At 39.2% G+C, this 15,618-nt stretch overlaps 2 protein-coding genes and 1 long non-coding RNA gene across 8 annotated transcripts; 2 read left to right on the forward strand and 1 right to left on the reverse strand.

Moving 5' to 3' along the window:
• Nucleotides 1-301: 301 nt before the first annotated feature.
• On the forward strand, nt 302-3,553 carry LOC103980867 (probable NAD(P)H dehydrogenase (quinone) FQR1-like 2). Of its 2 annotated transcripts, none has more exons than XM_009397390.3 (4): nt 302-450; nt 548-712; nt 806-1,518; nt 3,070-3,553. In XM_009397390.3, the coding sequence occupies exons 3-4, from the start codon at nt 977-979 to the stop codon at nt 3,293-3,295; spliced, it is 768 nt and encodes a 255-aa protein (XP_009395665.3). In that variant the 5' UTR covers nt 302-450; nt 548-712; nt 806-976; the 3' UTR covers nt 3,296-3,553. The 2 variants fall into 2 exon arrangements, with proteins under 2 accessions (XP_009395665.3, XP_009395667.3); XM_009397392.3 differs by having other exon boundaries at nt 821-1,518.
• Nucleotides 3,554-4,494: 941 nt separating this feature from the next.
• LOC135643737 (uncharacterized) lies at nt 4,495-13,726 on the forward strand. 4 transcript variants are annotated; one of them, XR_010498349.1, is made up of 8 exons: nt 4,495-4,634; nt 5,470-5,607; nt 7,750-7,858; nt 9,732-10,488; nt 10,917-11,013; nt 12,899-13,115; nt 13,191-13,334; nt 13,425-13,726. It is a non-coding gene; the product is annotated as an uncharacterized LOC135643737 (long non-coding RNA). The 4 variants fall into 4 exon arrangements; XR_010498346.1 differs by having other exon boundaries at nt 13,191-13,726; XR_010498347.1 differs by having other exon boundaries at nt 4,497-4,634; nt 5,467-5,607; nt 13,191-13,726.
• Nucleotides 4,507-14,738, reverse strand: LOC135643726 (myosin-12-like). Of its 2 annotated transcripts, none has more exons than XM_065161064.1 (40): nt 14,508-14,738; nt 14,300-14,428; nt 13,440-13,583; nt 13,195-13,340; nt 12,956-13,112; nt 12,776-12,834; nt 12,521-12,680; nt 12,210-12,359; nt 11,993-12,129; nt 11,757-11,903; nt 11,430-11,531; nt 11,271-11,328; nt 11,089-11,190; nt 10,953-10,990; nt 10,594-10,720; nt 10,327-10,497; nt 10,114-10,245; nt 9,903-10,009; nt 9,741-9,801; nt 9,452-9,629; nt 9,170-9,375; nt 8,957-9,076; nt 8,741-8,839; nt 8,442-8,657; nt 8,120-8,259; nt 7,911-8,012; nt 7,691-7,805; nt 7,571-7,618; nt 7,408-7,473; nt 6,893-7,063; nt 6,642-6,797; nt 6,134-6,340; nt 5,901-6,047; nt 5,734-5,804; nt 5,506-5,605; nt 5,327-5,383; nt 5,191-5,247; nt 5,033-5,113; nt 4,780-4,862; nt 4,507-4,639 (listed from the first exon to the last, which is right to left on the reverse strand). In XM_065161064.1, exons 1-40 carry the CDS (start codon nt 14,508-14,510, stop codon nt 4,507-4,509), a joined length of 4,683 nt encoding a protein of 1,560 aa, XP_065017136.1. In that variant the 5' UTR covers nt 14,511-14,738. The 2 variants fall into 2 exon arrangements, with proteins under 2 accessions (XP_065017136.1, XP_065017128.1); XM_065161056.1 differs by having other exon boundaries at nt 9,741-9,810; nt 14,508-14,737.
• Nucleotides 14,739-15,618: the final 880 nt, after the last annotated feature.

Consider the following 15,618-nt stretch of genomic DNA (forward strand, 5'->3'; position numbering starts at 1 on the left):
TTCATATCCAAGTGGATAGAATATCAATTTATCTCAAAGGTTTATATTTGACTTTATTAATTAGAAAATTATATTATTCTTCATTAGTTTGTATCTGTTCATTTATTCTAATTATTCATATAAAAATACAACTGATATATTTGAAATAAAATGATTATGTTGAGCGGGACCCACAAGATTCTGACGTCACGACAGCCGTATCCACGGAATCAACTCTTGGACGCCGCACGACGTAACACGAAACCAGTGGCTACAGTATGGCGCTCCGCTGTCAATTCGCGGACAGCTGATCCAGTCGTCTGTGGCCGTCGAGACATGACGTATGACAGCCTGGCAAGGAGCTCGAGAATAATTCATTCCCGGCGGGATCCTTATTCCTGGGGCGAACTCCGAGGCCAATCAGATCCCAGACGCGATTGCAAGAGACACTATCGTGGTTTTCTTCTCAAGGTGAGAACTTCGAGATATGAGGTTTAACTATAATTCGATGTTGGTGTGATTTGGAAAAATCGTCAATTTTTCTATATTTTATCTTTTTTTGGTGCAGATAAGGAGGAGCGCGATTGGATCCCGGTGTTTCTACTGGGTGAGAATCGATTTAAATCGGAGAGATCGCCTTCCAGTTGCGCTAAAGATCTGTTCTTGGCCGTTGTCCAATTGTTGGATCGAATTGATTCAGAAAACCGCTACCCCGTGCGAATTGAACTCTCTTGTGTGTAATTTTTCTCTTTTCTGATAAGATTTGAGGTTCTAAATCGATCGCCAGACAGATTCTCGGTTGAATTTAAGCTAAATTGGCTTTTAGGGGATCTATTTGAAGGAAATTAAGAGAACAAAGGCGCCTTGGGAAATGGACGACAGGCGCGGAACACAATTCTCGATCCACCAGGCCTTTTCTCCAGAGATCTGAGCTCCTTGGAAGTGTTCTGTTCTGATCACCACTGTTCTACAACTACTTGCGAGAGATAAGAGCGCAATGGGGAAAGGGGGAGGTTGTGTTCCAAGCAAGAAGCGGCAGCCGGCGGTGGTCTCCAATAGTGCGGCCGCCGTCCCGACGGATGCTCCCGTTCCAGCTGAGGAGAGGGGCCGAAGCAGCGCCGAGTTCGTCGAAGCCATTGCGCGGCCACCGGCCAACCTCAAGCTCAAGGTCTTCATCGTGTTCTACTCCATGTACGGACACATCGAGGGCCTGGCTAGGCGGATGAAGATTGGGGTGGACGGCATCGAAGGTGTCGAAGGTGTCCTGTACCGCGTCCCTGAGACACTTCCACCGGAGGTCCTGGAGCAGATGAAGGCTCCGCCGAAGGACCCGGCGATTCCCGAGATTTCCGCTGCGGAACTGGTTGAGGCAGATGGGATACTGTTTGGGTTCCCTACGAGGTTCGGGAGCATGGCCGCGCAGATGAAGGCGTTCTTTGATTCCACAGGGCAGCTCTGGAGGGAGCAGAAGCTCGCTGGAAAGCCGGCCGGGTTTTTCGTGAGCACCGGGACTCAAGGGGGAGGGCAGGAAACTACTGCGTAAGAGTCTTTCTGCCATTAATATTCTGATTCATATGCCTTTCCTTCTCATTTTCGTATAACTAAGAGATCAGAGTATTAAGAACAACATCTTCATTATCTAGGAAAAAAGGTCAATTTATCTTTTAGTTTTGCATAACTGGAACGGATCAAGTACTAAAGGTGTCACAATAGAGGTAAGAAAACTAAGACCCAATTGGGAACAAATGAAAAATAGCTTGGAATATCAGATTTAAAAATGGTTTGCTTGTTATTGTTGTCATCGTCGTTAATGTACTGCAGATAAAAAATATGTACTTCTTCGATATCTTTACTGTTTATGTTCATAAAGCATCTTCTTGTTTATATGTTCCTACTCATATTTTTGTTTTTGCCTCTCAGTGAATCAAATGAAATAAAAAGAACAATAACCAAAGTGTTTCTTTATCTTTTATTCTCATGTCTTGTCATCGTTTGATTTCATCTGGTACCTTTGTCTAAGACCCCATTCATACACATTATTGTTTCATGTTCCAAGTGTTGATCTTATTAGCCTGTTATCCGTTATAGAACAGTTGTAAGGTAAGAAAGAATGGAAAACCCATTCATACACAGTATCTTTTCTTTTTCCAAGTGTTGATGTCATTAGCCTTTGTTCCATTGAACAGAAGTTAAGGGAAGGTAAGAAAGAATAGAAGAGGTTGACAGAATGAATGGCACTTGCTAGCATGTTCAATCATTCTTCTATGATGAATGCTATGAGTCGCCATGTCTGCAAGGCTCATGGTTGGCCTTGTGCATACTTCATTCTTTCATACGTAAATAAGCATCATTTTGTTATATGCTAATAAGATTTTATGCTTAGTTTTTAGTACTCGACCAAAATGGTACCTTCCTTTTACCTTCTTTCTTTTGGAAGAAAAAGATCATTTTCCTTTCCAATTCTATTGATCATTTTCATTTAATAGATTAACCAAAAATAAGATGGACAGATTTTTTTTGGAAACCTACTTTCTCCTTTACAATCATGAGATCTTCTTGGCTTTAGGTTGTACCATCCTTCTTCATGAAATGCATCAGCAAATTTCAAGAGAGCATTGATAAATTCTCAATTTTTTTGGTCTTACACTTAGATAATTTGAAGTGACAGCAACACATCAAGTTAAGGGTAAGGAACAGACAAGTTAAGATTTGCTTAATATTTTAAGGATATTCATTGTCCTTCGATGTTACAATCTCTTATAAACGTCACTAGTGTGACACAACTATGTCAGTACTGAAACTGTTAACTTTAGCAGCTTCTAAAAGGATGCACGTTTGTGTATGCAATTCCCACATCATATGGAGCAGGCAATCTCTGCGCATTCTCTTTTAAAAATTCATGAAACCTTGAAGCTGCAGTGACTGGCAACTTTGTGACATTTGGTAGTGCAGGTTCTTTTCTGTTTCTTATGTGATTCTCCAGGTTATCACAATCTTGAGCATTGCCAAACTTCAGGAGCTCATTAGAATTTTTCATTGATAAACAAGTTGATGCTGTTAATTCGGTTTTGTTATTTTTTTGTGTTGCAGCTGGACTGCCATTACCCAACTAGTGCACCATGGAATGATCTTTGTTCCCATTGGATACACATTTGGAGCTGGGATGTTCAAGATGGATGAGATTAGAGGTGGTTCCCCATATGGTGCTGGAGTTTTCGCGGGTGATGGCACAAGAGAACCTGGTGATATGGAGCTTGCTCTTGCTGAGCACCAGGGAAAGTATATGGCTAATGTAGTCAAGAGGTTGGCACACTAATGATTAATCATGCTCATGAGCAAACTAATTGTCTCAGTAATGAATTCATGTGTATCTTCTGGCTAATTCCTATTTCTCCAAACCCTCATTGCTGCATTTTTTTCATCTCTCACCCTAAATTTGTCCAATCTTGGTTGTGCATTTCCTTGGTCCTTTTTTTTGGTTGGTAGTGTATATCTGAAGTGATGAGTGTATGATAATTCTGTCCTCGGAATGATAATTTGACATTTGAGTTGCTGTATTCAGTCTTTTTTTTTTTTTCGGTATGTCCAGATTCTGGATTTGGTTGTGTTGCAGAGTCTTCAGTTGCTGTTGGGACAAATGTGTCTCTCTCTTGTTTAGTTTGGTCCATATGAGATCCTTATGGCACCATTGGCCATTACATCATCTCTGAGCTTAAGTTCCCAGAGTTGATTTAATTGTTGTACTTTAATATGATATACAAAAGTGAATCTGAAAATGACATGGAAATTGTAGCAGATGAGGAACTCCTCCTCCTTTTTCAACTCTTTACACTGAAAACTAATAAGATTTTCAGATTGAGCATATTATTTTTATAGAGTTAATTGGTGTAAAGGATCCACTCCAAATAATTGGAATATTATAAGTTGTTGTTATTATATGTAAACAAGAAGAAAGAGTCATCCTTTTTTTTCTTCTTTTTAGTAATCAAAATTTCAAATTGATGCTGATTTGTCATGCTCGCCTTAATTAAATAAAGGAAAAAGTAAGACAACATTTGATTGATAAAGAGTTCTGCCAAGGAGATCATCACAAGAGACTGGAAATATTTACAAACTAATTAAAGTTTTAGAGAACACAACATATAATCCTGTGAAAAAACTACAACACAAAACATATAATCCCAAATTTTGCATCATTCTTATTTGGATAAAAAAATTCCTTTCAGTGCTCTCTCTCTCTCTCTCTCTCTCTCTCTCTCTCTATTTAGCATAATTTGTAGTTTTTAAAGTGAAACTTCAACAAATCCATCTCCCCACAACACATCTTAAAAAAAAAAGGGAAAAAAAGAATATGTGAAGGTTTTCCAAAACAAGAAAATATTAAAATAAAAATATCCAAAATGAAAAGAAAAAGGGACACATTTTTTAACACTCAAAAAGAATTGCTTGCACCACATAACTGCGCATTCTGCATTCCTTTTCTTCTTTTGCTGGAAAAAATAAAAGAAGAAAGAAAAGGTAAATTCCTCAACCTTGGTGCTGCTGCAACAGGAAGAGGAACTCAGGGTTCTCCCGGAGAAGCGGCGGCGGCGGCTCCTCCAAGTCGGTGAGGCTGATGTCGAGCCCTGATCGCGATATGTCGTCCAGAGAGAATGGTATGCTGCCATCGTAGTTGTAACTTTCGTTTCAATTTTAGATACAAGTTGAATCAATCGATGTCTAGTCCATGATACCACCATCAAAAGGCTGTCTTTTTCTCTTTCTATTGTGTTGAACATAAAGGGATTATGCTGCTCTTACCTCGAGTCATCATCCAACAAGAAGGAATTGTTTGGCATGGTGATGGAGTCGTCGGTCATCATAGTTCTCATGTTGGCAATGACCTGAAATCAAAAGATTAAATAGGTTGATTATATAGGAAAAATATTATGTTTGCCTGCGAACTTGAGTTGGTCGAAGAGGTATCAACAGGTTTAATTTTTTTTTCGTTTGTTTTCGAAGGGTGCAAGAGGAGATATTTATAATGAGAAGGAAGTGGGATGATTATACTCACATCCTGAGATACACCATGTGTACCGTACTTGTCATCCCAAAACATAGTTCCAATCCGATAGATTTGAGGAACACTCAATACCTGGAACGAACGCAATTGATCTTATTATATTGTGAAAACCAATAGTTTTTGTCCCCAGGATTTCGCTTCCGACTTACCGGGCAGATCTCATTCGTGATCTCCACCAAGGATTTGTTGGGTTTCTGGTGCAAAACCTGCATAAAACAGTGTGTTTTGGTTACCTGTCTGGTATTTACTATCGGTAGTTGACAATGGTTATGATATCACACTTACCAAGAATCCGACTGCCTGTCTTATATGTTGGAGCTCATCCCATGAGGTCCCAGCAAACTGCAAGTAGATAGTTGCTATTAGCACTGTATTAGAATTCCCATCTACCACTGTTTATTTGTTCTTTTGTGCATTTGTGGCAGCAGCAGTGACTCTGCTTGATGCTTGTCATACTGACTGACCTGGTCTGTTGTTTTGGAGCACCATTGTTCCAACTCCTGCAAGCCAGCCTTGACAAATTCTGCATTGCTAAATGAACAGCATTCTCGGCGGAGTAGCAAGCTGTACGTCAGTTACATTATGTTCATATGAGATGCAAATCTTGATCTATTTTTATCAAACCACAGTACTCAAACCTGTTCATCTAGCCACTGTAAATAATGCATAATAGAGAAGATGGGGAATGGTACCTATTAAATAATTGTACATTGATGAATGCAAACACTTGGCTGAAAGTCTTCCTTATTATCATAGAAGGCACCTGTGACAATTATGTTGAAAATATTATGAAATAGTGCATATCTTATAGTTTTAACCCCTTGATGAAGTGTTTAAAAAAGGTGAAAGGCCAGCTTACATAGTTTTCACAGAATGTATTCAATAAACAATCCATACTTTTGACAATGCTTTGCCAGTGAATGCTTGATGCTTGCTTTGCTACAATACCGGAAAGAATGCTCTTAGATGATCCTCGAATTGATCTAGCTCTGGCAGACCTTGGCGCCTGCAGATAAGGATTTTTACAACTTCATTTAACAGTAGACACTAGATGATACTGATCACTATTATGCACCTGCTCCTGGGGCAAACCTGTATGCACAAAGTTAAGAATGGACTGATCTCTTTTTTCAGACTGTCTCGTATCATTCCATAAATTTTCTCAACATAGGCTGTTAGTTGTTGCTTAAAAAGTATCGCTGGATACTTAGCTTCCATCCTGGATTGGTCTTCAGACTTGCCTACCATTCCACTGTAGCCACTCGAAATGCCCATTCCAGATGAAGATGAACGGGTGCTCTGAAATTATATTTTGACCAACAATATAAACATTGAAAATGGTAAGGAATCACATAAAAACTACTGATGTTTTATCAGATATCTTTTGAGAATAGGTCTATCTTCAGTCAATTTAAAAGAAAAATGGAAATATGATGTTTCCAAATCTCCCAATTCCTTATTTGGGCACGCTTAACATTAAGTGCTGGTAGTGTTAGATAATAACACCAATTGTGACTGAATAGCCAAAGAGTCAATTGCATACTATGTTCATTACTGTGGTTCTCAGAAACATATCTAACTTCTGTTTCAATTTTCTTACCCATGCCAATCTACTGAACAATGTGACTGCTGTTGCTCGACTGCGGTGTGATCCTGTATTTGATGCATTGCTTGCTTTAAGAGTCCTTTGTAAAAGAAATAGAAGGGTAGATGTTGTTGAAAGCCAATATGCAAGTTCACCAACATTCTCCTGGTTCTGTGCATAGAAAAAAATAGTCACATAAAAGAGTTCCTTGTCTGTAAGGAGAAGAAATTTTGTGGGAGTTCCAAATGATTAAGTCAGATCACAACCTCAATGGACGACCTGATTGTTTGAATGATCCGATCGAAAATGTTTGTCTTCTCTGCTTCAAATGAGTGCCATTGAAGCAATGATTGGTAGACAATACATGCTGCTGCAGGTCTCTTCTTGTCAAACCTCTTATATTCCATGAGACATTTGACAAGTGCATCATGATTTTCCTGTAAGTATAAAGCAGTAAATCATGTAATCAGAGAATGGAAAAAGAGTAATATCTGAGAAAGCATGGTTCCTTTTAGATATGGCTGAAATGAAATTATTAAGGATTTAGGCACTCCATATGTCCTATGGTACCTCTCAACTACTGGAACAAAACACACAGTGTAGTACAATAAGGACCACACAGAATTGTTCTTGCGCGAAGCACGTGCCCTTGTTTTGTATAGGGCCATAACACATCGTTCGTATCTATGCCTCTTATATCCTTCCTTTAAGTAAATTACTGTTACATCTACAAGTTTAACTGTCATCGCTGTCATGCTAAATTTAGATTTCTATTACATACTTGTCGTCGATCAGTTAGAGACTTCTGTTTGCTTAAATCTGGTGCAAGGGGTGTGGCTTCTGGTTCCTGCAAGTTGAAGTATGTCATTTGGTGAAATTTCTGCTTTAGATTCCAGTTTATTACCTTTATAATCATGAAATACTTCAGTAGATATCTGACAAACCTTTTTGCTTAAATTAGGTTCTCCATCTGTATGTCCATTCTCAAGGTTCTGCATCATTAAATCATTACTTACAATTTGAACCAATTACTAAAATTTTGCATAGAATGCTGATTAGTATACCTTGATTGGCTGTGGTTTAATTAGTTCAGAAGTGACTGATGGTTGATAAACTACCACAGGCTGATCACGGAGCAACCGATTCTCTGACTCCAATGTGCTGATCTTGTTTTCAAGGCTGGAGGATAATTGCAATACATAAGTCAAGCTCATTAGGAATACATTTTAGAGGTAAAACTTCAGTGCCTAAGCTAAGGCATGTGTTTTCCCATTTCAGATGTACCTTTTAATTTGTTCTGAGAAGTCTTCATTTGTTGAAGCAATTAAAGCTTGCTGCCTTAGAACCTTGTTTTCAGATTCTAGGCCAGACAAATTTGTTTCAAGTCTGCATGATCATGTAGCTAATTAGTGGCATCCTGCAAACTGCATTTTGATTTTGGTGCATTTCTGTTGGTCCAAACAGCAGGACGAGAAGATACTCTCATGTTTTACCTCTCTATCATCTCTTGCAGTTGATTTAGTTTTGAGTTGGACTCCTCTGTGTCTTTTAGTAGTTCTTCCACCTGTTGTTGGACCTCAGTATATCTTCCCTCGAATTCCTCAGCCTTAGTCTTGAATATACTTAATTCATCCTGTAAAAGATCAAACAATTTATTGCTAACAAGAGAACATGTTCTGTGCTACTTGTCAGAATGTGACATGCTTCAACTCAGATGACCTAAAGCATTGCTTTGTTTTATTCCTTCAAGTTCATTCAGGTATATCTAGATTAGGTTATTTGAGTAGCAATACGGAAACTTGATGTGTTATTTACCTCTAGTTCTTTATTGCGACTTGTCAACAAGTCTAGCTTGGTGTTGTCTGTTACCGGAACCTCTTTAATGACTGGTGGTGCTTGTTCAATTGCTACTCTAGCAACCTCTTTTTCTCTGATGATTGCTTCATGGGCTTCATCAAGCTTCTCCTGCATTTCTTGTAATGCAGTTTGTAACTTTGCAATCTCTTGCTGTTTGGCTTCTTCTAGGTCAATCTATATAATAAGGTAGAAATATCCTTCATTCTATTATTATACGAGTATGCTGCAGATAATGTCTACTTAAGATGATTGCATACCCTCATATGTTTTTCAACTTCTAATCTCCAAGTGAGTTCTTCGACTTTCTTTTCTAGCTTGTCCTTGGCCTCTTTGAGTGCTCCCGTCTCTCTTGCAGCCTATATACATATGTTGTCATTATATGTGCTTCCATTTTCAAAAAGTCTAAGCATCACAACTTAACAATTAAAGTTGTCATGAGATAACTACATATTAAATATCTAAGGGCAGCATACCATTCTTAACTTTCGAAGTTCCTTTCTCCCAATACGTCCTCTCCAGAGGCACTGAAGTATCAAAGTTGCCTTCTTTTGCTGTTTGTAGGCAGAAAGAGCTTTATATAGACGCCATTGCGTCTGCAGGTCATAGGTTTATTAGACTTCTCGTCAGTTCACGCATTACTTTTCACAAAATATTCAGCATTTCCCGCCCTGTAGTTAATTACTTACTTGTATGATAATAGCAGCCCTGGTTCTCCTTTTATGTCTGTAGTCATTACAAGCAGCCATAGCTCGAAGTCCTGTTTGTATAACTATTGCAGATGACCTTAGGTTTGTATAAGATTTTCTAGCCGCATAAGAACGTGCATATTTCTGTATGCGGATTGAGGCATGTTCTCTCCTCATGCTTTCATATAGCTTTCGTGCAAGACGTGCTGCAGTAAAAAAAAATACATCAAGTTATCTATTAAACTAATTTGCTATACTACAAAGGCAGTCATAGCAACAAACCTCTCCACATCTTTTGCATTTGAATTGAGGCTTTGCGAAGTATGAGGAATTCTCTTCGAGCAAGATATGTACGTATTAGCCTCTGGATAAGTCTTGCTGCATTAGCCAAGACTTCCATTCGTCTGGCATCTAACTCAGCCATCTGACCAGCTCTGAGGAACACCTTTGTCTTTCCAATCTAACATCAAGATATGCAACTTGTGTTTGGAATATATAACTCATAGTTCTTAAGATATTTTCTACCTATGCTATAAATTTTCTTGGTTTCTTGTTTATTTAGTGAATGCACCTGATAGCCTTGCAAGCCCATCCTGTCACATATAGCTGCACATGCTGTTTTTTCGTCGGAGCTGCATGATCTAGTATGAAATCAGTATATTCAGTCACAACATCCATGGTTTCATGCACTTAAGAGAAGCTGAGTTCAATTTCTTATGGAGAAGTTTTGTACCCATCTATAAGATCTGGTTCAAGAATTCCAAAACGATCAACGAATTCATCAAATGTCCTCTTTGTTGGATAGCCGGCACAGCTGATCCTGATTGCCTCTAACACACCCTAGATTTGGAGCAGAGAAGTGGTGAGACATGTTACGGGTGCATTTCAATCCACATAGTTTCCTATAAATTACTATAAAATTCCAGTGCAAATGTGCTACTGACCCCACATCTCAATTGGTTGAGTACATTGACGTTTTCAAAGATGCCTGGTTTTAAGACTGAGTTGGGCTTCACACATCTGATGTAATGTGGCTCTGTTGTGCTCAAAGTTTCCATTAGTGATTGAAGTTGTTGCTGCAAAATTCACCTACAGAACTATCAGAAATTTGACAGACACTTGGACAGATGAATTTCAAATCTATATCACCTGCACACCTTGAAACGAGTACCTATTGAGGAGAACTTGGACTGTTTTGAAGTTTCCTCAGCTAATGGCAGAAAGAGATTTGCCACAAAGGGACACTTTGAAGCATTTAATAGAGCTTGATGTTCTGCAACGACATAGTCTTTGTTCTTGTCAAGGAATTGATCAGCTTGGTAAGCAACCTGTTAGTAACCAACTTGTTCTTTTAGTTCCATACACAGCACAAGTGATCTTTAGAGTTACTTATCTCATGATTATCATCTTTTTCTTTTCCTTACATCTCCAGCATAATGGTTGATGGTGAATGCAGTGCGAGCAAGTTTTGGCTTGCTAAAACGTTTGTGATTTTTGTATGTTTGGTACATCTTCTGAGCAAATGTTTCATGAGTCGATTTTGGAAACATGCTGCAATATAGTTTATTTGAATCAATATCCATCATATGATGTACTGAAACATTAAATTGTAACAGAAAAAGAAATATTTTTTACTGGTTGCTACACAAGAGAGTTAAACTCCTAACAATTATATTCTCATAAATTTCATCTTGATTTTTTATGTAAGAATAATATATTCTGTTATGGTGACATTTTTTGTGCACAGAGAACTCTCTGCACAAAAAGAAGGAAACAGATGTACCATGCTTCATCAAGTAGCGCAATTATTCCTCCTGGTTTCTGCATTCAAACGATAAGAATCAGTAAGCAATATTTTGTTTCTTCACTATTAGTGCAACATATTTAGTAGCTACTATAGATTTTGTGTTGATATGCACCTTTTCTATGAGATCTAGGACATCTTGGTTATCCACAAATTCTACATAACTCCAATTAATTTCTTCCCTTGTATACTCTTCTTGCTCCATCTTGAATACATGCTGTAATTTTCATAATTAGTATTAATAACGATGCTGTCTTCATTAATCAAAGCATTAGAAGAAATGCAATTTGTACATACTTGATTGAAATGCTGTTGCAATTTCTCATTTGTTAAGTTGATACATAGTTGCTCAAAACTGCCGGACAATTTGATTTCCGGGTAAGATTGATGTTAGATATAACAATCTTCATCATATAATTGATGCACTTTTATCTGGAAAATTATTTGGTAGCTTACCTGTTAATCTTGAAGCTTTCAAAACCATATATATCAAGCACTCCAATAATGTTCTTTGCAGATTGATCCTGGCCAATTGAACTATTGATCTTGTCCACTATCCTGCAATGATATTATGGAACATGGTTTTCACCACAAATGCATTGCTGATGATTAATCAAAACCAATAAAATCTCTGACAGCCAGAAATGTAGAGTCGAACTGTCTTTTATTAATCATTGTCATAATCAAGTTTGTCTGCAAGACAACTCAAGCTAAAATAGCTGAAACTAAGCATGCAAATTCTAGAATAAATATATATGAACATTGGATCATATTCAGTCATACCAGTCAAATAACCTCGAGTATACTGTCTTTGCTAAGGCATCACGGCTTAGTGCAGCAGACTCTGGATCGAGAGGCTTTGTGATGTTGCCATCCGGTGTAACAATCACACGCTTACAAAGAGAATCCTCAAGTGATTTACCATCACACCTGAGAGAACAATCATCTTTAACACATGCAAAAGAAGGGACATAAAACCATTGAGAAATATTTTTATGCACAAGATTCTTGTGTCACACATTAGCAACTCTGCAGCTGTTTCAAGATGGTAGACTGATTTCTCATCTTTCAACTTCGAGGAATCAGTTTCTTTCCCTTTGTCAAAATTTATGTTCCCCAGGTGAAGAATTGCAGCTACTACACAAAAGATAGCTTCCTGCATTTTGGGACATCTTATGCTTATTCAGATATCATAATATTGTTTGATCAATCCAAGTCCACAACTTAGATGTTAACCTGCTCTTCCTGACTGATTCCAACAACATCCATAGCATTTCTGGTCTCCAGGTACTCCCTTGCGTCATCCACATTTGCTACTTCATAACAGTTTGTTTGGTTTAGGTAATGGAATGTTCTTGGATCAGCCACCTTGAACTTTTTCACATCCTGAAAGCAGAAAACAATGGAACTAACCTTCTTAGATGATCATAGAATTACTTTCTTGGTAACTTACCGTTGAGACAAATAGAACACTACATGTAACATTTTTGCAATTAAGATCAGCTACCCAAAGAAAAGTTGGAAAATAAGCAACAATATACAAGTACCTCTGGTGGTGCAGCACACAGCATATAAAAACAATGGTAGTTCCTTTCCGGGTCAGATACTTGACAAACTCGGGAGCGCTCAAGAAGATATGTACGGACTGCAGCTCCAGAAATCTTCCCATACTTATCAAATTGGATCTCGACAAACTTACCGAACCGACTGGAAAAAATGTTTGTTTCATCATATCAGAACTCAACCGAGTCAAATTGTTTGCTTGCAATTACAGAACATTAAATGCAGAAGCCTACTATCACCTTGAGTTGTTGTTTTTTACTGTCTTGGCATTCCCAAATGCCTCAAGCACTGGATTAGACTGCATGATACAGAATTACATTCATCAAAATTGACATTGTTTTCTGTTTTTATATGCTTTTCAGGGACATAAATTATCATAATGGGTATCACATGAATGCTGAGTAGGAAGTGCATTTTACCTCCAGGACCTGTTGCTCTACTGTTCGGCCCTCCGTACATGATCTCCCACCCATGAAAGCCAAATATCTCATGAGCATCTTTGTGGTCTCTGTTTTACCAGCTCCACTCTCGCCACTAACCAAGATTGACTGGCTTCCCTGGTCATTTATGATTGCTCTGGTATAGACTCAATGACAGCTTCATATCAGTAAACTTCAAAGTAAATTATGACAATGGCACTCAAATTCCTTGCAGATACCTGTAGCAAGCATCTGCGATGGCGAAAAGATGCGGACTTAGCTCACCGAAGGCAGCTCCCTTGTACTGTTCCATCATGTGGACATCATACAGATGTGGAAGCCTCCGAAATGGGTTCACAGCTATCAATATATTTCCAGTGTATGTCTGTCAAAAAAGGTAGTAAATTGTTTCGGTACCAGGTTCCTCTGTCTCTAACTAGTGAGACAATGTTGCTTTGAGGTTGATTAGGAGGAAGAAACATACATATATCTCATTCAGAGCATAGCGGGACGCAAGGTTGTGAAGCACTCCTGGTTCATGGAGGTAAGCTAACTTGGTCATATCATCCACCCCAGCTGGAGGAGCCTCTGTGTCTTTGGGGTATATGCTCGACAGACTAGCCACATCCTGTGCATAGGATCAACAACAATAGTTGTCTTTGATTAGTGTTGAATTACTGTAAGGTGGAGCAAACTATCACATTTTGGTATCAGAATTTGTACACATCAAGCAGATATGAAATGCAGAATATGATGCTATTTGTATCTGAATTGCACAACGAACATCACTGTGACAATTGTTCGGAAATGCAACGAATTCAGAAGAAACTATGTGGTCTGGCAAGATCTTAAGCACCAGAGTCACCACAATATCCCCCTCTTCAAACACAATATATCATAAACTAGATGAATTCGAAGTTTGAAAAATCGTTTATCAAAGAACGCAGTTCACAAACAGTGAGACAAAATAATTTGAATCAAGGAAGTTCAAGATCAGTCGCAATTGTGAGCTTTGAACCACTACATTGTTCTGGCATCATCGAGGTATATTCTGGCATTTGTGTTCGTTAGTTTCTTCAGATTTGATATGTTACTGGAAGCTGGTTGCTGGTTGCTGATCATTAAGAATAGCAGAGCCAGAGAAATCATTCTGCTTTATTATATTAACTATTCCAAGTAAAACTCAAATGTTTTCTTTGAAGAATTATTAGTTCTGTCATACGAATCAAGAACGACTTGGAGAAAGAAGAACTGATGCACTAGAAGAAGATCGACGTGACATCCATCATAGACCCAAAAACCAAAGGACTTCCATCAGCCGATTATACTGAACGTCAAACATACAGTTTTCCCATCAGCGGTGGTAATGGTGGCGTCGCCGCCTTTGATCGCCGTGACCTCTCCATCGATCCAAGCGGCCTGGGGATCCTCCACCCACACGTGAGACCCGACGATGATGTTGACCGGAGTCCCCTGGCGGAAAGATCCAAGCAATCAGCCGATGCAGACTCCAAGACAATCCAAGAACAGAGTTCGATGATCCACAACTTACCATAATTCAAGCCCGATACACGTATCGATCATTCAAACACGAAACGCTAACGTCAGAGAAAGGAGAACGAGAGCGAAAGAGAGAGAGAGACTTGTGTGATATCTTTAACGAGAATGGGAAATGAGAGGAGAGACTGCAATGGTCGAGGGGGAGAGGTGGGTAGGGGTTAGGAAAGCAGGGAGGGAACGAAGGTGGTGGGGGTGGTGATGTGGTCGTAAATCAAGAAAAGTTGAGGGGAGAACGAGACAGTCGAGCGCCAACCTATCAGCTAGGCCAGGACGCAGGCTGACGTGGCGGATCGATATGGCGGCGCAGCGGCAGGAGTCGTGGCTTAGTTTTCGCGCGCTGTGGGAGGTTTTGGACTTGGATTCCCTGTTGCGTGAGTAGATTTTGTTGTCGGCGGCGGTTGGATTATCACCGCTGCTTGCTGGATTCGCAGTGAGCCACGGCCACGGAAATCCGAGATCCAAGTAGACTGGATCCCAACTAAAGCCAGCTATGAGCCGAGCCGAGCAAATCTGCCTCCAGGTAGGGAGAGGTTTCCCACATTTAAAGGATGAGGTGGCCCCACCTCTTTAGCCCCTGAGATCTTTTCTGGGGCTGTGACATGTGGTGGCCCCCGGCGAGCCTTTCTGCTCTTCACATCACGGCCGTCGGATCGGACCGTCTCCCATCCCCCGCCCACGTGCTACGTAAGGCGCCGGCTCCGCGTGGCTGGCTGGCTCCCCGCCAGCTTAACCCCACCCAAAATAAAAAGAAAAATAAATAAAATAAATAGTTTGGGCCTACTCTAAAGCTGCAAGCTTTCCTCAGGAATGAATATATTCTATTGCAGTTTGGTAATTTTGAGGTCTCTAATTGGATGCTGTGTGATTGATTCTCTCGAGTTGTTTTGAGGAATTCATATCTACATTATGGAATCGGTGGACTTTTTCCCTACATATAGTTATGATATTGGATAATTCTATTTAATATGATTGGTTCAATTCCATTAATCGGTCATCAATTCAATATATTAGATCCAAGCTTAAGCATGACTAGTCTTTTTTATTATGAGCAATAGCAATGTACAGCGAAATTAGAAACATTTCTGATGATATCAATTAGATAG

This window comes from Musa acuminata, chromosome BXJ1-4 (genome assembly GCF_036884655.1).
Source record: "Musa acuminata AAA Group cultivar baxijiao chromosome BXJ1-4, Cavendish_Baxijiao_AAA, whole genome shotgun sequence".
Classification (NCBI taxonomy): Eukaryota; Viridiplantae; Streptophyta; class Magnoliopsida; order Zingiberales; family Musaceae; genus Musa; species Musa acuminata.